Genomic DNA, 23,412 nt, shown 5'->3' with positions numbered 1-23,412 from the left:
TACAAAAGCTGTTTGGGTGACCTGTTGCAGGTCGGGTCAGCACCACCCCTGCAACAACTCACCAAAACTCCCTATGCGGGATGGGGCCCCAGGCAGCAGTGTTCAGGACTGGGATGGGCGGACAAGGCTGGGATCATAGGGCGGGGGTCATGGGGCAGTGACAGTGCAGAGCTGTGGTTGGGTCAGAGCCACTATCTGCTGCCTGCATGCCCTTGCAATGGGTGTGGATTCTGTGGGCAGGGGCACGCAGGGAGCAGATTACAGCTGTACCCTGCCCGGGCTCCACGCTGTCACTGCCCTACGATCCTGGCCCTGGGCCTGGACCAGCTCCTAACCTGCCCATGCACCCTACCCACAAAGCTCCCCAGAGCTGTGTCCAGGGCCAGGATCTTGGGGTGATGACAGCGGAGGGCCGGGGCAGAGCTGCAAGCTGCTGCTAGGCCTCACTGGGGGGCTGCAGCACCCATGAAGGGGAGAAGAGATCTGTGAGCCTCGCAGAGGAGGCTTGGGAGGAACTTAACCTCTCTCCTTCTTCCCCTCTCCTGTCCCCTTCCCCAGCCGACGGTGGGTAGCCTGCAGGTGGGGGAGGAAGCCGGGCGGACCTGGCAGTGACTCCATGCCCCACCACTTGCAGCAGCCAGGACTGAACCAGGGCCAGGTGAGGTGAGATGGGGCATCCCTGTCCTGTGATAGCCTGCAGCTCACCCTAGGATGCCCACGTGGTGGCAGCAGCAGCCCCCAGACCTGCCAGCTTGACAAAGGGTAAGCGATGTGGGGGCAGTGGCAGCAGCGGGAGTCCTGGTAAAGGCATGGCATCTGGTGCTGGCACCAGGGCAAAGGCCAGGAGCTGGTCTCCATGGAGACTGGCCCTCAACCTTGCATGTAGCTCCCTGATGGGCCACACATGATCTCCATTGAGACCAGCCCATACCTTCGGATGCAGTGCCCCCACTCAGGCTCCCACCACTGCCACTGCCTCCACACCTCTGTGCTCCACACCACTACACCCCATGCTGTGCAGGGAGGTCCGAGGGCTGCTGCTGTTGTGTGGCCATGCCAGAGCAAGCAGGCTGACACAGGATGGAGGTGCTCTAGCACCACCTGGTGGGGCTGAGGGACATGCTGTGGGTCAGGCAAAAATCGCTCTGTGGGATATATCTGGCCAATGGACTGTATTTTGCCCACCAAGGCCTCAGTGGCTTAAATCATGACCTCCAGCCACCCCCATAGTCACAACCATGCCTCCCTGATAATACGCAGCAGGACATCCAATGGGACACTTGTCCCCAAACCACCAGGCCACTTCAGGCCTTTACTGCCTTGTTGAGGTTTTGGCTTTCCTAGCTTCTGCCCCTGTGCTGTAGCTGGTCCCTTGCTGGTCAGGCCCTCTACACTGGGCCAGGCTTCTGGGTCATAGCCCTACCAGTCCAGGCTCTTCGGGGTCTCCACCCCTGCTCTGGCACTGGGCCTCCCTGGGCTCTCTCTGTCTGGGCCCCTGGCCTCATCTCTGCCCTGCTCCGGGCACTGAGCCTCCCCAGTCCCTCTGTGTCTGGGCCCCTGGCCCTGTAGTACTGAGCACCGCTCTGAGCACTGGGCCTTCTGCCTCAAGGTAAGCCAGTCTCTGGATTCCGGCCTTGCGCCCGGTCATCTATCTGTGACCTGAGCCTGACCAGTGGAAGAGCTCAAGGCAGTCACATGCCCCTTAGGCACTAGCTAATGGGACCTCCAATAAGCAACCAGTTAGCCAACTGGCTAACACAAGTCCTTATTCCTTTGGGCTGTGTAATTAACCTTAGTTAGTTACACAACCAATCGCTGCGCTCTGCTGCTTTAAGTACAGGGCTGCATCCCTGGTAGCTTAGAGCCTTTGAGGCAAACAGCCCCAAACCAGTCTGTCTGACAAAGTACTCCTCATGGCATAGCTGCTTCTCCAGCAGCCTGCAAAGGCAGACTGCTCCCTCCCTCTGCAGCTCTGGGCACTTATACTGCCTAAGCCCTGCCCTGCAAGTCAGGTGACTCCCTGTCAACTGACTTGCACCCAGGGTCCTGCTTTGCTGGTTACTACGAAGGCCATGTTTTTAAAGAGGCCATATCACTTTCTAGTAACAGGGGAAGGGTTCCCTGTTTCACGCCTATATTCATTAGACTATCAGGGTTCTTCTCTGACCTTTTCTTGAACATACATTTTTTTCTTCTGTGATCAAGCTGCACGAGACAGCTGAAGACCATTTTGCCCAAAGGACATTCAGAAACTTGCTCTGTGTGTGGGGTTAGGCCAATTGCCTGGTTGAATACACAGCACTTATAATGTGTGCATAGGGATTTGATCCTGGGGCCAGTGAAAGCTGTAACACACGCTCTGTGCTTTCTAGGATGATCTGCCAGAATGAAGCAAGCTCCAACTGTGGTTAGGTCACATGAACTGTGTGGACTCCTGTGGGGATTGATGATAGCACAGCTTTATTAACCCATGATCCTAACGCTGCCTCTTCTCATAAAACAGTAACTGTAGCTTTCACTTTCTGTGCTCTTGGATGTAACTGCAGATGCCTGGAGAGGCTCCATTTTGGCTTGTCCCGTGTCATGTTGAACATGATCATTCTTAATTCCTTCTTCCTGATTAAAAAAACTTGCATAGGACTGCTAGAGATGAGAGACAAGCACTAGCAGTTGCTCATTGACTCTGATATTGTAAAGAGTACTTCCCACCCACCAAATAACAGGTGTGTGGAACAAGATCCTATAGCATATGTTTCTGCCATGAAATACAGTAAGAGAGACCTCCACATCAGAGGATCAAGGATCAAGACTGTGTTTAATATATTAGAGAGCTTTTATTATCCATGTAGAGCAGTTCATCCACGTGAAAGGATGACCCTGTAATGCTTTCAAGGTCAGCAAGAACTCTAGTCATTGACCATGTAAATCCTAAATGTTGCACAAGCTAAGCCCCTCAGGGCTGCTTTAATTTTACCCAATGTTTCTCAGAACATGCAGAAATAGTGAAGAGAAAAATGGGCCAGTTTTCTATACCACTCTGGATCTTGAGCATCCTTCTCTGGCAATGTAGCTGGTAATGTTTTCAAGAGGTTTACCCTAAGTCTATAAAGCAAGTAACAATACTGTATTAAAAGCCTAACAGTACATTTTAACATCCCCATGCCTGTCTAACATATAAGGAACCTAATGGCGACTCTCTGTGTTAGTTTTCACTTTGTCAAAATGAGGAGAATGCTGGGACTCGAGGAAACTCTTGTTTGCCCTATAAATCATTGGTTTTGCTTTCTCCCATAATGCTTTTTCTCAGATTTCTAAGTCATGTCAGCTAAGAGAAGTCAGTCCCATTGGGGTGGGAGAAGGAGATATCAAGAGCCAGTTTGTGTGTTAGTTTGTGCAGAGTACAAGAAGTCAAGGGGATTAAGAGACAATAGTTTCTTATGTCAAAAGGAATATGGGAAAGACAGTCTTGTGGTTAAGGATCTAGACTGATGTATTAGAAAGAGGGATTCAGTTTCTGACTCTGACCCACTTTTATATGCGACTTTGGGAAAGTTGCTTAACTTCATGCCTTGGTTACCCATCTATCAAATAACAATACTTTCCTACTGGTAATAGAAGGGTAGTTGTAAGACACTTGGTTACTACACCAGGGACAACTATGAAAGGCCCATGAATAAATGGGAAAAAGGAAATCTATGCTGTGCTTCAGTCAGGCTGTGATGAATGGGAACATCCTGTTTCCGTAAGGTACTCAAGCACAGAGTAGCTCTTATTCTGTGCTCATACCACACAGTGCTGGATATGTACACATCAAGTTAGCTGTTAAACCTGGCCCTGCTAAAATGGGCCCCCTCCCTTTAACAAAGGGGCCACTTGTGGCTACATGTTTGGCAGCATATTCTGAATCAGCCTAAGAGTCATTATTATTATTTTATGAATTACAAAATGTTCAGTTTTTTAAGTGGAACAGAATTATTCACTAGAGCTAAATTCACCAAATTACTAGACCCTTTTGTGATAGTAATTCCGTTTTAGATGTACAGACATTTATTGAAATCATACTTACCATATTTGATTGGTTCTCCTTGCAACTTGGAGACTATCCTGTGCCAAAAAAAGGGCAGGGATGGGGGAGGTGAAGAGGGCTCTCGCAAAATGTTTATTGCTGGAGGAAAAAGTGCTTAGTCTTCTTTTCTTCTAGCACCTGGTTTTGTTTATTGGTGGGCATATCAAAGAGGCCAGTCACAGAAGTCTGTGCCATATGCAACCTGCAGTCTCCATAGTCCCTTTTGAAATATATTTTAGCCTGCATGGACAGTGCAGCACTTTATGGCAAGAATTCCAAGTTGGTGTATCATGGCTTTGGTATCACCCACTCAAAGTAAATCGGTTCTTGATCTTGTTTTACTAGGGAACAGATAAGAAAGGCTAAAGTGGTGACTGAATTTAGATTAGCAATGGGAATGAAGGACAACAAGAAGTCCTTCTTTAGGTACATAGGGAACAGGAGGAAAACGAATGGGGTGTGGAGCCATTGCTCAACAACTCAGGAGAGCTTGTTACCAGCACCCGGGAGAAAGCTTGAACTCCTGAATGACTACTTTGCCTCAGTCTTTCACTGGATGATGGGGAAAACAACAGCAGGTAGAGTACAAGATGAGCACAGTAGGAATAATTGCCTTCTTACCATTGCCATAGAATTGGTGTATGACTAATTAAAAAAATTAGACATATACAAGTCAGTGGGACCGGATGATCTCCATCTGAGAGTGCTGAAGAAGCTAGCCAAAGTCATTACAGAACCCCTAGTGAAACTCTTCCACAACTTGTGGTGCTCTGGAGAAGTCCCTGAGGACTAGATGTTGTGCCTATCGACAAGAAGGGCAGGAGGGAGGACCCAGGTAACTGCAGGCCAATCAGCTTAACTTCTAACCTAGGGAAAATCCTAGAAAAGTTAATCAAGGGGTCTATCTATAAGCTTGCAGAAGGTAGGATTCAGAATGATAGCCAGCATGGCTTCATCACAGGCAGGTCTTGCCTTACCAACCTCTCCTTCTATGACCAGGTAACTCGCCACCTGGACACAGGAGAGCAGGTTGCCATTGTATACTTTGACTTCCAAAAGGCCTTTGATCTAGTATCCCACAATGTCCTCACAAAAAAATTGGAGGGTTGTGGGTTTAACTCCAAGACAGTCAGGTGAGTGAGAAACTGGCTGCAGGATGGGACCCAGAGAGTCAGTGAATTGATCTGTGGCAAGAAGTAAGCAGTGGTGTTCTGCAGGGGTTGGTGCTTGGTCCAGTACTTTTCAACATCTTTATTAACGATTTGGATGTGGAGGTGAAGAGCTCACTGGCCAAGTTTACAGACAACACCCAGTTATGGGGAAGTGTGGTCACGCTTGAAGATAGGTTACCTAGACAGGCAGACCTAGACAGGCTAGCAAGTTGGGTGGATTGGAATCTGATGACAGTCGACATGGAGAAATGTAAAGTGCTCCACCTCGGGACAAGCAACCCCCAACATGCCTACAGGCTTGGTGACACCAAACTGACTGGCACCATGAATGAAAGGGACCTGGGTGTCATAATAGACCACAGTATGAATATGAGCTGGCACTGCAATGCTGTAGCCAGTAGGGCAAATAATACTCTGGTATGCATCAATCGATGCATCTTCAGCAAAAACAAGGAGGTGATTCTTCTGCTGTACTCAGCACTGGTGAGACCACCACTGGAGTACTGGATCCAGTTCTCGGTACCACACTTTAACAAGGACATGGACAAGATTGAGAGAGTCCAAAGAAGAACCATCTGTATGATCAGAGTCTTACAAAGCAAGCCATAATAGGAAAGGCTGAGGGATCTGAGACTCTTTAGCCTGAAGAAAAGAATGCTGAGCAGGGACCTGGTAGCAGCTTATCACTACACGAGGGGAATACATCAAGGGCTTGGTGAGCAACTGTTCACCAGGGCACCCAAGGAGAAAACTAGGAGCAATGGCCAGAAACTCCTGGAAGGTTGATTCAGGCTCAACATTAGGAAAAAACTTCTTCACAGTCAGGGTATCCAGACTGTGGAATAAGTTCCCTCCAGAGGTGGTGCAATCACCTACCCTGCAAATCTTCAAGAGGAGACCAGACCATCACGTTGCTGGGGGTCACCTGACCCCCCAGGTATCTTTTCTGCTTGGTGCAGGGGGACAGGACCCAATGATCTTCCAAGGTCCCTTCCGGCCTTACAATCTATGAATCTTTTGGCTAAGGAATAGTTCTACTACCCTGACTAACAGTAAGCCAAACTTAGTCTCAGGTTTTATGAAATCTGATTTGCTGAAGTCTGAAATGATACTTCAGAACTGTAATCTAAGATTATTATTCTCTTCTTTGATATCAAGATGCTTACCATCAAAAATAGTATTTTTAAAAGTTTGTCCTCCATGGCTAGGGACAGATGTTCAAAAAACCTAAGCCTGAATTGATTCGATCTTTGCAGGTTAGTCTAACCTGGCTAGGCTGAATCAGTTTGTAACTCCACAGACATCCCAGAAATGCAGGCACATGCCTGCAGTGGCTCAGGCTGGAAGCTGGGGGGTGTTAGAGCAGCCCACTCTTCCCTTCCAGAGTGTTGAGCTGAGGAGGGCATGGCCAGGCCCTGACAGGATGCTCTGGTTAGGGAGGGGTTCCCCCACTTTCTGACCAGCCCAGCAAGGAATTGATAACATAGTGTTTGTCACCCCTAACTCAGTGTTTATCACCCCATTAAGAAAACAACAGAGGGACATTACTATCTACCTGTTGATTCTGCTTTTGTCCCATATGCCATGGCACAGACTGTAGCCAGCATGTGGTGTGCTAGCTAATGTGGAGAGATGTTTGTGTAATGCAGAGAGGACAGGGGAAATCCTTGCTTAGCAGGGAGCGGGGAGGGGATGGGGAGGAGCAGGGGGAAGCCAGGCAGACTCCTGCAGTCTCTGCTGAGCTCCAACCAGGCAGCAGAGGGGAGGCACCAGTCCTGCTGTTGTGCAGAGAGCATGCCAGGATGCTGGGGGAGTCTGGTTTAACTTAAACCAGCGAGGGGTCTGGTGCAGACATTGCATAAACCAGTTTGAGCCAAATCAGTTAAGTCTGATACTACATTCAACCAGATTTATCTCAGACTCATTTCAGCAATTCTCAAACTGGTTTGTGTGCACTGAACATCTGTTCTGTTGCAGGTTTAAACCAGCTTCTGAGCACTTAGAGCAGTTTGTGTGTAATGTCTGTCCCTAGCCCATTTGTTTAGAAACAGAAAATTCTTCACATTTTTCACAATGCACTATATAATACTTAATATATGAGTGTGTTATTTGTAAGAAGGTTATTTTGTATATTAGTATTGATTTTATATCATAGTACAAAATCATAAACTAGATTCATGTTATAAACATACTTTTAGCCATTGTTTGGTGGCATGTCACAGGCATTTTTAAGCTGTCAGTGAACCAATGATACAAACAACTAAGGAATAGGAAGTCAAGAATATTGTATTTATTTAAAACAACAGGGGGAACTTAAAAAGCAGAAATCAATTATTCAAGTTTGAGATTGGCCAGACTTCCTGCTCTTGGGAAAAATACCATGAGACCTCCAATGACCTGAAGTAGTGAGAAAGGCCTCAGTGTTGCAACTCATTTAAAAGATAGCAAAAGAGGAGCACTTGTTTAGTTTCTACTCAAAGGGGGAAAAATATTTACAAACTAGGGAAATTGTCCAGAGCCACAGAATTTGGATCTGGATCTAAACTGTTCCCAAAGTCTTTTGTACTATAAGGTTGGCAACTTTATTCATTTTCAGGCATATGAACGCATAATTGAAATTCCACTTAGATAACCCTAGTCTACTTGCACACACAGTAAATTAAAGTCCTGAATAAAATGTTTCTACTTGAAAAACCAAAATATCCCATTCTGAAAATGTCACAATGAAATGTAATTTTTGGGGGGGCTTCACCATTTTTGCTGATATAAACCGTTTGCTTGAAATCAGCATGACTTTGAAAAATATTCTGATCAGTTTATATCAGCATTTTGTGTCAAAAAAAATGGATGAAAATATTTCCCAGCCCTATTCTTCAGACCTCTGTAAGAGAGAAGATGTTTTTTAAGGGGACCACTGTGGTTACAACTTTGGTTAAGCCAGTTTTTAGAGTTAATGAGATTGCTACAAAATTTGGATCTAGATCTGAATTCTTTTAATGTTCAAGGATGCTCAGATCCAAGGCTTTGTGTGACTGTTTAGATCATGAGTGTCAATAGATTCTTAGCTCATGGAGTATAATCCATTGTTCACTTATTGGTAACACTTGGAGTAATGATGAGGTCTATCAGTTTAATTTCACAATCAGAATTACTCTTAAACTTTCTCAGTCCAAAAATAATTTCACCGAGAGAGATCCACATTACCATCTAAAATGAAATGCTTCTGTGACACTGATTACCAGTGGCTGGTAATCATAAAATGATTTTAAGTGAAGCTTCTTGACTCACATTTTCTTAATGTGAAGGAAAGGACACCTGAGTGAAGTCTAGATGTTGAATCACCATATAATATTAGCCTAACTCAGAAAATAGTGCCATGTTTCTCTCCCTGGTGATTTCTGTCATCTACTGGGCTGGTACAGGCTGAGGTATGACTGGCTAAGCAGAAGAACTGCAAAAAAGGACCTGTGGGTTACAGTGAACAATAAGCTGAATTTGAGCCAGCAGTGTGCCCTTGTTGCAAAGAAGGCTGACAGCATACTGGGTTGTATTAGTAAGAGCGTTGCCAGCAGATCAAGCAAAGTGATTCTTTCCCTCTATTCAGCACTGTGGGGAGGCCACATCTGGTGTGCTGTGTCTTGTTTTGGATCCTCTACTAGAGAAAGGGTGCAGAAAATTGGAGAGTGTCTAGCGGAGGGCAACAAAAATGGTTGAGGAGCCAGGGGAAGAAATGTTGAGGGAACTGGGTTTATTTAGTCTGGAAAAGAGAAGACCGATGGGAGGTTTAATAACAGCCTTCAACTACTCGAAAAGTGGTTACAAAGAGGATGGAGTTAGATTGTTCTTAGTGTTGGCAGATGACAGAACAAGGAGCAATGGTCTCAAGTTGCAGCAAGGGAAGTTTGGCTTAGTTTGAGATAAACCTGGTTGAATGTAGTATCAGACTTAACTGATTTGGCTCAAACTGGTTTATGCAATGTCTGTCCCAGACCCCTTGCTGGTTTAGTTTAAACCAGACTCCCCCAGCATCCCAACATGCTCTTTAGGCTGGGCAGGGCTGTCTGCTCCACAGCAGAGCTGGCCCCTCCCCTCTGCTCCCTTGCTGCAGCTTCAGCAGAGACTGGCAGGCACAGAGGGTCTGCCTGCTCCCACCCTCCCCTCTCCTTCCCACTATGATACTAGTGGCATGCTTTGGAGTTCTGAAGCTTTTCAAGACTTATTATCCAAAAAATTCCTATTCAAAGAAATTGCCTTAATTATATGCACGATGATATATGTACTCCTTTTACTTGCTTTTGCCTGTTCACTGGTGGCAGTAGCTACCAATTAAAAACAAAATATACATTTTGATATGTGACTAAATTTGGCTTTTAAGGGTATGTGCCTAGATCAGTATGCAGGGGATCCAAGCTGTGTACTTGTTATTAAGGCTAATGAAAGTTGCCCAACTGTAGCCTCATTTGTTAAACTGAGAAGAGTAGGACTTCAAAACTGTTCCGAGATCTTTTCAAAACTGATACACAATCAGGTAAGTAAAAATGAGATATTAAGCTTTATTTTAAATTCCTTTTCTTGTGTCCACTCTGTCAGATGGAGACTTATTTTAGTATTTCACATTACATGAATTTAGATGCTTCTTGTATTAAGGGTACATCCTCAGTGTGTGTCTGATAGGTACATTCACAACAGTCTGCAAATAAGTTTTATATGTGTGTGTCCCCCTCCCAGGATATCTTTTACAAATGTAACCCTTGACCTTTAAGAGGCTCAGTAAGGAGAAACATCACTGAGACAGAGTAAAAGACAGACATGAGAAAGTAGCTGCTTAGCTATTCTTGTGATTTACTGCCCAGGCTGTGGATTTACAGCTTATTTATTTTTCCTTTTCAACACAGTGGAAACCTAGAGCATACTGACTCTCTACATGACAATACTCTCATCCTGGCTGTACCTCTGATGCATGAAGTAGACTCTTCTATCACTGGGTAAGTGAGCAATTATCAAATAAATAATAATAATAAAAAATTATCATAACAATAACATGTGAATCCCATCCAGTGGAAAATTGCATTCTTCTCTTTGTTTATATGTGACCAGAATGTTGCTTGTTTCTGGTTCCCAGACTCTGCAACCAGGACATCCTCATTCATTATCTAAGATTTATTTATTAGTTCCCCACTTCTTCTTTCAGTAACCTTCTCAGCATGTTTCCTCTCCCCCATAACTTTAGATAGTTTAGTGACTGATATAAATTGCTGCAGTTTCGTGAACATGGCGAATCTTTAAATTAAAAAGAGAAAAGAAAATGTCAAATGAATCAAATCTCATTCCTGAGGTTTGCCTAAAGATATGGCTGAGTTTTATCAGGCCAAAGGGTTCTTGGATTCTGCAAGTCATGTGAGGTCTAGCTGTTTAATTTCAGATTTACTCAGAATTACTCTGCATGCTTACTGATTACTCAATCAGAATTACTCTGCATGCTTTCCCTGTCCAAAAGGAATTTGACAAAACAAGAAAGATCCAAATTACCATCTGAAATGAAATACCTTTTTAGCTGACTGGCTTTCTCACATGCATATGGGCTTCTGGCATCTTTTATTATTTCATCCAGGAAGAGCGCAGACCAACTGCAGATGCTTTCTCAACCTGACAAAGGGTATTTGTACCTGAAAGTTTGCGAAGAAGATTTTTTCTAACTAATTGAGGTCTAATAAAAGATATTGGATTCACCCAAAGAACCTTGTCTGCCCATATCTTTAAACCAACACAGCTACAACCAGTACCCCTATGTAACACTCTACCTTTACTATCCCCCAGTGCTTAGATCTCATACAATGATCAAGTAGACTGTTACTTGTATTTGCAGTGGCAGGGTTCACAGCCTACTTAATTCAGAGTGGGGTTGCCAAATTAAGGACAAGCCACACAGTTGCTTGCTGAAGCTGTGTGTACCACCAGCTAGTTTGCAAACCTCATTGTTGCAGGGAGATAAGGAACCTAACCTTGCAAAGAATCCAGGTTATACATTTGATGCATCTACTCCTGCCTCTAAAATAATGGACCTGAAATTTTACCAGACTTAGCCCTGTAGAGTCATAGTTTAGTTCCAGCCAGCAATCTATCTCTTGACTCAGAATAAAGTTGTTTAGTCACTAGTGCAGAAAAATGGTCTACACTTGGCCAATGTAGTTTACAATTTCTTCCCAGTTGGGGTGTGTATCTATAGAACAGCTGCTTTTACTCCATTCCCTGAGTGGGTCATTTGAACCCAGGAAGTAAATATTGACAGTCACCTAACTCCCCTTAGTTGCTCACTGTAGTCAGATGAGTGGAAGTTTGGGATATCTCAGTACAAAGAAATAAAGTTGTGTAACTAATAATGCTCACAGTATTCAGATATGTGAAAGGTGTGGGTGAGTTTACTTGGAACCTCTCCCCTCCCCCCCAATCAAATCTCCACATGAAACCTTTTTGAGGTGGGAAAAGTCTAGGGTTTTTTGTTTTTGCTTTTTTCATTTTTGGGATATGTTTGTAATTCCAGGCCCAAGAAGGCTTATGTTGCAATACCACAAGAAAGGCTGCCTTTGTGGTTATTTCTATGCCTATGAGAAGTAGGACATGCTAGAGATCTTATGAGAGAGCCTGTTCTCACAAGATATTTGGCATTGTCTTGCACATCCCCAGTAGTTTGATTTTGTATTTATATGACCTGATTCTCTGAACTTGTTAAACTTTGCGTATGACTGACAAGTAGAAAAATTCCCACATACAGAGAAAACAATCCATCGATGTAATGGGGCATAAAGGTCATTATCTTAAAAGAACAGAGTTGAATATATAGTCATGGAAACAATTATACACTCAGAATTTAATTTGGTAAGTCCCTTGCTTCTCAACATAGTTGGTAATTTTACATGAGCAAAAGAATTTTTTCTGCCCTGGGTCTCTGCCCATCAGTTAGTGAAATCCAAATGTTGTAAAAATCCAAATGTTGTGGAAAAAAAAGAGTTATTGTGAAGAGAAAAAAAAGAAGCCCAAGAAATGTAAAACATTTTGGAATATTTTCTAAGTTTCAGGAGATATAAACACTATATAATTAGCATTGATTACTTGATTAAAATGTTATATGTAGCTACATGAAAATATCTTGGATGATTGGTAAAGAGTTAATGGCTAGATCGAGAAAAACACTTACATATAGAAATTTAGGATTCTAAATCCAAGTAAATGATCCACAGAAATCAAACCTAGCCACATTAGGTCACTGATAGTCTATGGGCACTTACATTTTTGCCACTAAAGTTTCTTAGGTACCTAAATTCCTGCTATTACTTATGCCTAAAACTGATTTTGACTGGGCTGTGAGCATCTGAGACCTATCACACAGAAACCTGTTTGATATTTATAACTAAGGCCCACCCTGTGCCTATGGATAAGGAAATGCCACACTGAAGCCACCATTAGACTGTCCCAAGCATGCCAGAGAGAATGATCTTGATACTGGCCATAGGGGGCCACACCAGAAGCAGGGATGCAACTCTGTTTGTAGGTTTGGTTCATCCAAGCAGGAGCAGGCAGGAAGGGCATACTCAGGAGCATCCTTCCATCAGAATGCTGCAGGTATGACAGGGGTGTTGATTGTAGCAGTGTTGGTCTAAAGACATAGGCAGACAAGGTTCTTTGAGTAAATCCAATATTTTGTATTACACCAACTAAAATAGTTGGAAAAATTCTTCTTTGCAAGCTTTTGGGTACAAACACCCTTCTTCAGGCAGAGGAAGCATTTGCAGTTGTTGTCTGAAGTCCAGGAAGAGTACAAAACAACTGCCTGAAGAAGGGTACCTGAAACCTTGCAAAAAAGCATTTTTCCAACTAGTTTAGTTTGTCTAATAAAAGATATCAGAGTTATCCAAAGATCCTTGTCTACAAGTATGACATACCCTAAAACCACTGAGGGACCTACATGTGCTATGAACTTAACACACATGCCTAACATGCGCCAGAAGCACTGAGTTCAGCACAGATCACAACAGTGACAGCCGCTTGTTCAGGAAGCGAGAAACCCAGGTTCAGTGCTTTCCTTAGCCCCCAGATGGTTCAAACCTCATCCCTACCTTCTAGGAGAGTGCCCTAAGCACCAGGCTATAGGCTAGGTGCAACTAAGAAATCCAGAGTTGTTGCCAGAGAGATAGTAAATGAGGGGAAGGATGTCTCTCTGCAGTCCACCTCCTGGGATTGAGGAAACCTGGGTTGTAGTCTGTTTCCAACACTGTTTATGCATTTTATTCCTTGACTCTTCATTGCAAAAGGCAAAAGTTGTCCCTTTCAGTTTTGCTTAATTTAAGTCAACTGGTTAAGTCCTCTGTTGTTGTGAAGTGAGATAGTTCTGTTACCAGCTGATGATCTGATTGTTGTATTAAAACATTACATTAAACATATTTTTAAAAAACCTCTGAGGACCAACAGCAAAATACCTTTAATAACTGAATATTTCAGCTCAGTGGGTGGGTTATAATTTATTGGACAAATCAGATGATGCTACTTTTAGTAGCCTCATCAGATAAACATTTTTGCTGTAGTTCAAACAAAGATTAATTCCTGGAAGTCCTCCAGCCTGTGATATGCAGGAGGTCAAAGCAGATCATCACTAGGGTCCCTTGAGGTCTTAGGATCTATGGGTGTGTCTGCATGGCACAAATTGTGTTAGTGTGTAGACCTTCCTGGTCTCATTTACCTTGTTTCTCAACATGTCCTGAACACATACTCAGAAACAAGGTAAATTAACTTGGGCACAGCTCTGCAACAAAGCAACTGTACTGCTTTTGGCACTCTCTAACTTGGGCATCTCTACACAACACTACTCTGTACTTTGTAGAAATTCCCTATGAGTCAGTGACATGAAAACTTGCGTGAACACATCTGTATTTTGGTTGTCACAAAAACCCATGTGAAATTATAATTATTGACATTATTTTTCCGCAAGCATTTATCCCTGTCAATTTGATTGCATAATTCTTCACAGAAAGCAAGCATTGAAGAAACATGTTTGTGTAAGGCCCAAACCAACTCTTACTGGTCAATAGACATCCTTTTAATAGAGCATTTTCAAGAGCAAGTGATGTGCTTAGGTTGTAAATGGGTGACAACAGCAGCAGGATTAAATTCAGAGACCGTTACTATTGTCTGTATTTAATGTATTACTGCTGAGAGGGGAACAAATCATAGATGATAGAGTAAGACTGGAAGGTCTCCCTTGTGTAATGTCTCCTTACCACTGAGCTAAACTGGATGAACTCTGTAGTAGGCTTTCCATCCACAAATGTATCTAATCTTGAAAACATCCAGAAGTAACTGAACTGATGTTTTAATCTTTCAGAGCTGTCTCACCCACATCCTTTGTCTATGGTGATTCTGTGGAAACATCAAACTTTGTTCAGTTGGAGAATTATGAATGTATTTTTCAACCCCTCAACTTCACTCTTCAGGTAAAATCAATCAATCCACTTATACAGTTTTCCCTCTTCACAGCATATTTTATTTTTTGTGGCCTTCTGAATTTTAAGGAATTGGGGACCATTGTGTGGGGACCATTCATTATTATAACACAGTATGCCTACCTTGGAAGATGTTATGTTCACAGTGAACTAATGTAGTGTTTGTTTCTTTACCGTAATGTATTTTTAAAGAATCAAAAAGGCATCCCAGTTTCATGAGCAGGAAACTGCAAATTTGTTGTTTGGCCTGTTTTCCCTTTCTTCACCCCCCTACCAAGTTTAAACCTTTGTTCATTGCATCTTGCGTTCAAGCCAAGATTTAAAAGTGAAGACTTCAATTGGAGTCATGTTCAGTGGCATAGTGCTTGAACTAAGGAATGGGAAGCATTCATTTATGAGACCAAGAAAGTGCCCACTCAAAAGACATGCTTTTTTCAGTCCTCTGATATGAAAATGTGTACAAAGTGCTTACTTCTAGAGTAGTGTAAATAATGGGGCTGAGCTATCTGCAGCCCATATGTGTCTGTGTGAGAATTTGATAGCAGAGGGCAGAGGTGAGAAGGGTTCCTTTTAAGCATGCCGCGCTGTATCTTAAACTTACTTACAAATCATCCTTTTCACATAGAAAAAGGGCTTCCTGGTGCAGCTAATATGAACTGCATGTTAGAACCAGATCTTGTGATGAAATGAAAACTAACTGATTCTGTTGCTGCAGCTCCATTTTATACTTTTCTTTTCAAATGCTTTTTTACCACTAGGTGGAACTAGGGATTGAAAGAATCATACAGATGTGGGCTAGTCATTTGCTGAGTATTGTAAATAAGTTTTTCCTCTCTCCTTCTTTTCCTCCTAGGCATGATGCCCCTTTAACTCCTAATGGGTAACATATGTCTTCATTCATGGGCAGAGTATAGTCTGGAACAATTAAGCCCCTACTGTCATGCATTGCCCTTAACTGTGTTCGGACTGGGATTTTAAGCTATTAAAGGTCTTGTGAACCAAGCAATTACTTCCTGTGATTCTGAAGTCATTCTTTAGGATTTACAGTTTTTCCATAGTCAGTTATTGGTTAGACACAGATAAAGACCAGATGTACCAATGCTTTGACTAGGTGATTACTTTCAATAAAAGCAAATGATATCAGGTATACAGATGACATCTATACATTTGTAATATATCCTGATCTTCTCTCTCTCACGCAAATACATACAAGTTTCAATACAAGAGGGGTTTGCCATATGGCAATTGAAAATTATTCTATAACAAGTCACAGGCCTGCTGTCCAGTAAAGTGATAGACCTTAGGACTGTGTGTGTGTGTGTGTATGTGTGAGAGAGAGAAGCGTTTCATAATGGCCAAAGCATGGTTTTTATCACAATTTGCTTAATTGTTTTTTAATAATTTGCCACAACGCATTCAACTTTCCAGATGGAGAAAAGTGAGAGTTTCTCAACGGAAGAGATTCATTGCTATAGTTTGGGCAGGATGAATGTATCAAAATCTGTACTGAGTTCAACGTCAAGATGTTTGTATAGAAAAAGACCTAGTATTCTGTTCTATTGCAAGTCATGTGATGTGTCTTCACACTTATCCTTAATTCTTCTTCCTGATCATGGTGATATTATTCCTTTTTTAAATGTATAATTTGTTACATTATGTTCCCTCTGTATTTGTTACACTTCATTATAATTGGGATCTCTTTCCTTTCCTTGTGCCTCAGCGTTTTTGTAAGGTCTTGGCATTAAGCACCAGTCCTCTTTATCATTCATGCATTCCTTGAAATGTAAACAGTGCTTGAAGCACAATGGTTTGATGTTTTAATGTTTACAGTCTACCAGGCTCACAACAATACTGGTGTAGATCTCTACATGCTTGGGTAACAAATTATCACTCTAATTTTGTTTTTTTTTTAAAGTTTTTCTTATATAAACATATACTTGTGTGTACATGTACAGGGTCATGGAGATTGGTAAAAAAACGTTTTCCCCCCCACAAAAAACCATAGAGAAATGAAAATGCATGTAATTTCAATTTCATTTTTCTCAGGGAAGTTTGACACACAAACATCAGGGATCTTCAGCTAGTAATGTTTTATTTAACCCATACATATCACTTTTCACTGGAAATGTTTGTCTTCTTAACAAACAATCCAACATTTGTTGCAGAAAGCTGATATCATGGCCTAATTTTTACTTTCAATTAAAAAATCCACATCATAAGTGAAGTAGTGGTTGTTTAAATCCTTTTCTTATTCACTTGGTCAATGAACCAACTATTTGCACTAGCCATATTCTGCACTGATCTGGCTTTTGCTCCTTAAGACAAACATGGACAAAATAGAGCACAGTGTTTATCAAATAAAAAGGCAGTGTTGAACAGGGACAGCAGTATTCTCTGCATTGTTTGGACAGCATTATTAAAACACTAAAAAAGAACTCATTAACAGAGTCCTCATATTAAGGACAAAAGCCACATGTTATTTATATTGGTAACTGGCACTCTGATGGCTTGTAATTGTGTCTCTCAGTGCTATATATGTTAGTGTATTAGAGAAGAATATTATCAGAGGAGCAGCATCTGGTTCTGTAGCCCCTGGTTTGTGCAAGAGAATCTTTATTGAAGAGGACTTGAAAAGCTGGCAAAATGATCACATTGTTTAGAAATTCATCTGTAATCCTTACCTAACTTGAGTGACTGTGTAATGTTAATGAAGAGAATTTTAGTTCTGCCTTTCATTACTTTTCATACGGGTTCATATATTTACATATATTTTAACACTTAAAGGTTTACAACACTGGACCAAGCACTCTCCCTGAAGCTTTTGTTGACATTTCATTCCCAAACCGTCTCTCTGCCACTGGGGCCGACACATTTCACATCCAGCAAATGTTGGTGAGTATTTTGCAGTGCTACACCACACAGGTGTTGAGAAGTCAGCTACACATTACTCACACACTTTGAGTCATCTGGTTTTTAGGTAAAAGAAGGAATCACCACAATGATCTTGAAGAGTCTGTGACAATTTAATCCTGTAGAAATATTGAAATAATTCAGCTTCTCATTTCTAATTTGGATTTCTATTATGAACTCTATCATATTTAAATAACTTGCTGTGATACAAAGCTGATTCACATTAACTGGCTTTCTCTATAATCACTTGTAAAGATCAGACTCAGTTCTGAATATAGCACATCTATAAGTGCCCATAGCTTATTTTTTTACTGGCTATTTACAGCTATTAGTTGTCCAACTATTTATTTTCTAGTTAAATATTTTTTAAAGATATTTTAATTTCAACCACAAAGAGAATCATCCTACCCAGATGTTGGGGTAAAGGATACATTCTTAGCTTTTGCTTGTTTGTTTATCTTAAGCTTTTGTTGAGCTATTAAGACATATTAGTAAGGTGATAAAAGGAAGATACCCTGAAGATGTAATTCACTTCTCTGTAGAAATGTAGAGTAATTAGATGTGTGTGGGAAACTATGCAAGGAAGGAATAACCTCTGACCGCATGGGTAGTTTGGGAGACTATACTGTATCCTCTTTGAGGATGACTGGCCTTTTGACTGAAATAACTGTGGCCCTTCCATGGTACATATGCAGCTGTCTTGTGTCCTTGAATTCCTGGAAATATAGCAGTAAATACAATATATAATTAACATCCAGATCCATGCTAGTCTGTGTATCATTGATGAAGAGCATTAGCGGGTGAAAGAATCACTCCTAAACTCTTTACAGGGAAGAGTTTTGAGATCTGCAGAAACATCTGCAAACAGAGAGGTGAGACCCAGGATCATGTGACCTGCCAGTATTGCACAGATTGGGTTCTTTTTCTTACCCAACCACAATTTTTTCCTTACATAGCATTTTAGTATTTTATTCAACCTAGTTTTCTCCTTCTAATGTCTTTATACCACTTTTGACCATTTTGTTACACTTGCTTGTGCTCGTTTATTGTACTTTGTGAGATCTTTCATTGTACATGTGCCTTCAAGCAGCAGCCATTGCAGCAGGTGTTTCATAGTCTGAGGCTCTGTGCTGCAGTCACAAGTGGTTGAACCAATGGTATAGCCCGGGGGTGGGCAAAATGCGGCCCACGGGCCGGATGCGGCCCACCAGGCCATTCTATCTGGCCCACAGGGCCCCTAAAAAAAATTATAAAATTAATTTTTATCTGCCCCTGGCTGCCTGTCATGTGGCCCTCAATGATGTGACAAAACTCAGTAAGCCGCCCTCCACCCGAAATAATTGCCTGCCCCTGGTGTAGCCCCACTTCTCCATTAGTTCCTTGGAGGATCCAACTCCAGTACATAGGTAGCTGAGACATCACCACCTTTGCCATGGTTCATCAGCCCCTGGTGATAAGGACTTAGTCACTGGAATGTCCATTTTTTCCACTGTCAGGTATTTTATTCAGCCTGTAATTCTGCAGCTGTAGTCATGTCTCCTTCAGTATGTCATTGAGAGTTTGGGTGCTGGTGAGAGAGCTCCTGCATGACTTCAGATGTTTGTATGCTGCGGGATGGTCATACAGCGGGTGTCTCGCATCTTCAGTTTGTCTTGATCATTCTGTCCTGCTGGCCACTGCTCTTCTGATGTCAGGCAAAGCAGTACCAGCCAGCAGGTACACACTGTTTAAGCTGGTAGGCTTCAGACATAGTTTTAAATGTGAAGAAAATCCATACTCATTGCCACATTGCCTACTACATCCCATGTGACATTTCTAACCATACAATGTGCGTAAAGTCAGCTCCCACTGATTCGTTGAATTTTCAAGATCAGGATCCAGTATGTGGTGCAAATTTAGGTTCCTGGTCAAAACTTATGAGACTGTTAGCGCTACTTTCCCCAGACATCTAGTAGTTGTTCCTTCTGGGAGTGTGTTGAATTTTTTTTTTTTGGTCTTTTATCTGCTATTGCAGTTCTGTATGCACATGCTGGATGTCTGCTTTGATGTGTTCTAATTCACATGCATTGGAGCAGACTTGATTAAGTGAGTCTGCTGGTGTACACTCCAGTTGGCCCACTCCAGCAGCATCCACGTCATATATATTCAGTTCCCTATACTTCAAAATGGTGGCAGGGGCTCTGTAACTAAAGCTTGTTTGATGAGTTTAGTTAAAACACCCTGCTGCCATTTTGAAGTTCAGGATGCTGAATACATGTGATGCTGTGTACACTTTAATTATTAGTGTTTAATTAGTGTCTCCCCCTTCACCCTGGAGCACATGTATAGATGCCTTATATGTCTCTAGGCACATACAGTGTAAAGCTCTATTTTGGTATCTGAGCACATCATCAACACTGATCAGTTGAATCCTCAATAAAAGCCTTATGGAGAAAAGAAGTATTATCTCATTTTCACCAGTGAGGAACTACAACACAGAGATACTAAGTGATTTGTCCGAGGCCACATGCAGAACTTGTGTCAGAGCCAGAAACTGAATCTAGGTCTCTCAATCTCAGTGCTTTATTCACAAGACCATCTCATCTTCCCTGCCAAAGCCTTATTGACTGAAAACAGAAAATAAAACCACAGACATCCTTTAAAAATTATGCCCAAGAAGAGCAGGCTGGAGTTATCTTTGGAAAATGGGTCATAAGTGGTTGTTTTGCAAAAGGGCTTTTGCAATCATATTTGCTAAAGGTTCCCATGCTTTTGATTACACTGTACTTCCTATAGCACGTGCATCAAAGTATGCAGTTATGCAGAAGAATAATATCTGTTTCTGAGAGTTCAGATTCATGGTGGCTGAAAATTACTCCTTTAATACCCATAGAAGTCAGCATTACTAGCTCTTTCAGAACAGGTATTATGGTTAATATGTTAATATGTATTTATTGATTGCTTATTTAATTAATATTTAATATAAAATAGCAGATGCCTAAGATTTGATGACATGAGGTCTTTTTCTGAATGCCCTACAATATTTATATGTGCCTCAAAATTGCCTTCAAGATACAATACCTCACTACATGTTATGGGTGCAAACCTCTTTATTAATAACACTACACAAAATGCACATAGAGTAAAACATGCTATACATCAGGGCTGCTTACTGAGTTTTGCCAAGCCATAGAGGGCTGCATGATGGGCAGCCAGGGGTAGATAAATATTAATTTTCTAAATTTTTGAGGGGCCCTGCAGGCTGGAAAGAATGGCCTGGTGGGCCGTATCCGGCCTGCAGGCTGCATTTTGCCCACCTCTGCTGTATATTGTCCCGTGAATTAATAATTGTCTGTTGTGTGGATTATGTTCTTTAATTTGATCACAGTAATAATAATAATAAGAAGAAGGTTTCACGCAGTCCATTAGAACTGTTTGTATCTAAATGGGACATGAATAGACAAAATCATCTTTTTGCCTTTAAACGGGATAAGGGGCTTTCCAACTTCCCTTTTTTTCCTGCTGATCTGAGCTTTATGCTTTATTATGGAAACAGTTGTAAGAGTTTCTTCTGTAGCTATGCAAAAATGATCTCAGACACTAAGAACCTTGTGTAGCTTCCTGTCTTTCAACTCTTGAATCACAAAACAGCGCCACATTTTTATCCCTGACCCCCTATATTGTCCTTCACACCCCAACAGTAAGGAAGTGCCGATAAATGCTTCCTTCCCTACCAGCAGGTCAACAGCTTCCCAATCCCTCTTCATACCCAACAGGTCCCCTTGTCTCCTCTCTGTTAATTCTCAGCTTGAATGAAGAATCAGTTACTGAGGTGGATCATCTCTGAAACATACGCTGGGAGGGAAGGAGGTATCTTAAGATCAAACTTAAGAATCTTGATGTACAGTCTCATGACAGCTAAAAACTTTTTTCTCCCTGGCAAGGCCCCCTTAAAACATTCCCAGGCCTTAGAGTTTATTCCCCAAATGTTTACATGCAATAAGCTAATGTGCAGTAGTCCAGCCCCATTATTGGCCAACTGCTTGAGAACTATGGTATAGACCAGGGCTGTCCAAATGGCAGCCTGTGAGCTGCCTGTGATCTGCAGGGTGTTAAGTTGCAGCCCCTGTGTTCTTCCCTGGCCTCTGCTCCCTCCTTGTCAGAGTCTCCAGGCTCTCCTTCCCTCCTCCAGCTTCCATTTCTTTACATGGCCCCAGGGGATAGGGCACTGCAGCATGGCATGGGAAGCTGTGGGAAAGCCTGGGGCTGCACTGTGGAGCAATGAGGAAGGTGCCCATGCAGCTGTGGTGCATTGGTGGTGGAGGGGTGCTCTCATGGTACATGGCCCAGGTCCCATGGCTCACCTTGGTACAGCTTGCCAGCCTGTGGCCTCCATTGGTAAAATCTGTGGGGTGTTCAGCTCCAGCTGCTTAGAAGTTGGATAGCTCAGGCAGGGCTGGATTAACCCTTTAGTTGATCCTAGGCCAACAAACTCATGGACCCCTACTTTTTTCACTCATTGATTATAATATGTGAAATAAACACAACTGGGCCCATTCTTCATTTAGGGTCCTAGGCATGTGCCTCATTTTCGTATTCAACCCTGAGCTCAGGTGTAGAGAGAGGAAACACTCATGTCATTGGCAATTCAAAGCAGCTGAACAAGCAAATGCAGCTGTAATCAGAGGAAAAAGAAAGGAGTATGCAGTACAAACTGCCTTTGCTTTTCTTGAAGAGGCATGAACACTTTGTCATCATAATTAATCGGATCAACAAGGTTTTTTGTGTTCAGCATTTTAAAAATGTTAATTTCCCCATGGATCAGCCCTTGCTAAACACATTTTTATTTGCAAGTCCCTTGCTAAACAAACCTTTTTCCAGTTATCATAAACAAAAAGCTGCTGAGAGTTCAAAATCAAGTTTTCAGCATTGTAATGTTGAAGAATAATCATTTATCTATGTAGAAGTCAAAATAGTTTTTAAGGGACTCTTTTACTATATACAGCCACCAAGAAAATATTATTTTTTCCATCAAGATATTTTGATGCTGTTATATATCCCCTGATAATGATGCATTAAGGAGCTGGCCACTGGAGAAGTAATGCAGTATAAAAACAGAGTAATACAGAAAGACAAGTTTAGAGTAATACAATAAGACAAGTTTAGAGTCCGACTATCTTTAGGAAATGGTACACATTTTTACTGTTCAAAAGGGCTTTAAACAACTAACCCTTCAACCAGCTGTTTAAGAGCCAGAGATACCATGGGGTCTACTAAGGACATTGAAATTGATATTCATTTTACATGAAAAACTCAGATGATACAGATATGTATATAAAATCTTTTGGACTTCCATTGCACCTTTCATCCAAGGTCCTGACATCAAAGACAGAAACTGATTTGTTAAGCTCTTCAGCTCATTGGTCAAAGTATAGGTGGATACAAAGAAACAGGCATATCTTGCCCCAAATCATACAAAATAGGCTTAGAATTAACAGAATCCTGGATTCTTGACTTTTTGCTCCAGAGGTAATCTCTAGATCACATACTGTTTCACAAAAGAGAGTGCTGGTTAATAAATGTATATGAATTTTGATTTTAAGCTGAAGCATTAAAGACTTTCATGAGTATCTGAGTAAGTTGTGGAATAGGTGCAATGCTACAAAGTCTTTCTGTAATATCCCAAATGGTGTTCATCCTTAGGTACCCAATTAACCACTGTATTTCTTGAAGAGGTTGGTAAGTTAATAGTGAATCCTAAGTTACTCTAATGATGGTTTTATGGAGGTGC

General features: G+C 42.0%; 1 protein-coding gene across 1 annotated transcript in view; it reads left to right on the top strand.

The window, feature by feature from the left end:
* The window catches only part of ITGA9 (integrin subunit alpha 9), a 354,975-nt gene that overhangs the window by 265,230 nt on the left and 66,333 nt on the right, over window positions 1-23,412 (top strand). Inside the window, exons 21-23 of the mRNA XM_090050256.1 lie at window positions 10,134-10,223; window positions 14,615-14,723; window positions 17,517-17,624. Of these exons, the coding sequence (XP_089906382.1) occupies window positions 10,134-10,223; window positions 14,615-14,723; window positions 17,517-17,624 (307 nt within the window). The remainder of the gene's footprint in view (window positions 1-10,133; window positions 10,224-14,614; window positions 14,724-17,516; window positions 17,625-23,412) is intronic.

Source organism: Crocodylus siamensis, chromosome 5 (assembly GCF_052110815.1).
Source record: "Crocodylus siamensis isolate JL-2025a chromosome 5, ASM5211081v1, whole genome shotgun sequence".
NCBI classification, from domain to species: domain Eukaryota; kingdom Metazoa; phylum Chordata; order Crocodylia; family Crocodylidae; genus Crocodylus; species Crocodylus siamensis.
This window is presented reverse-complemented; position numbering and strand designations above follow the sequence as displayed.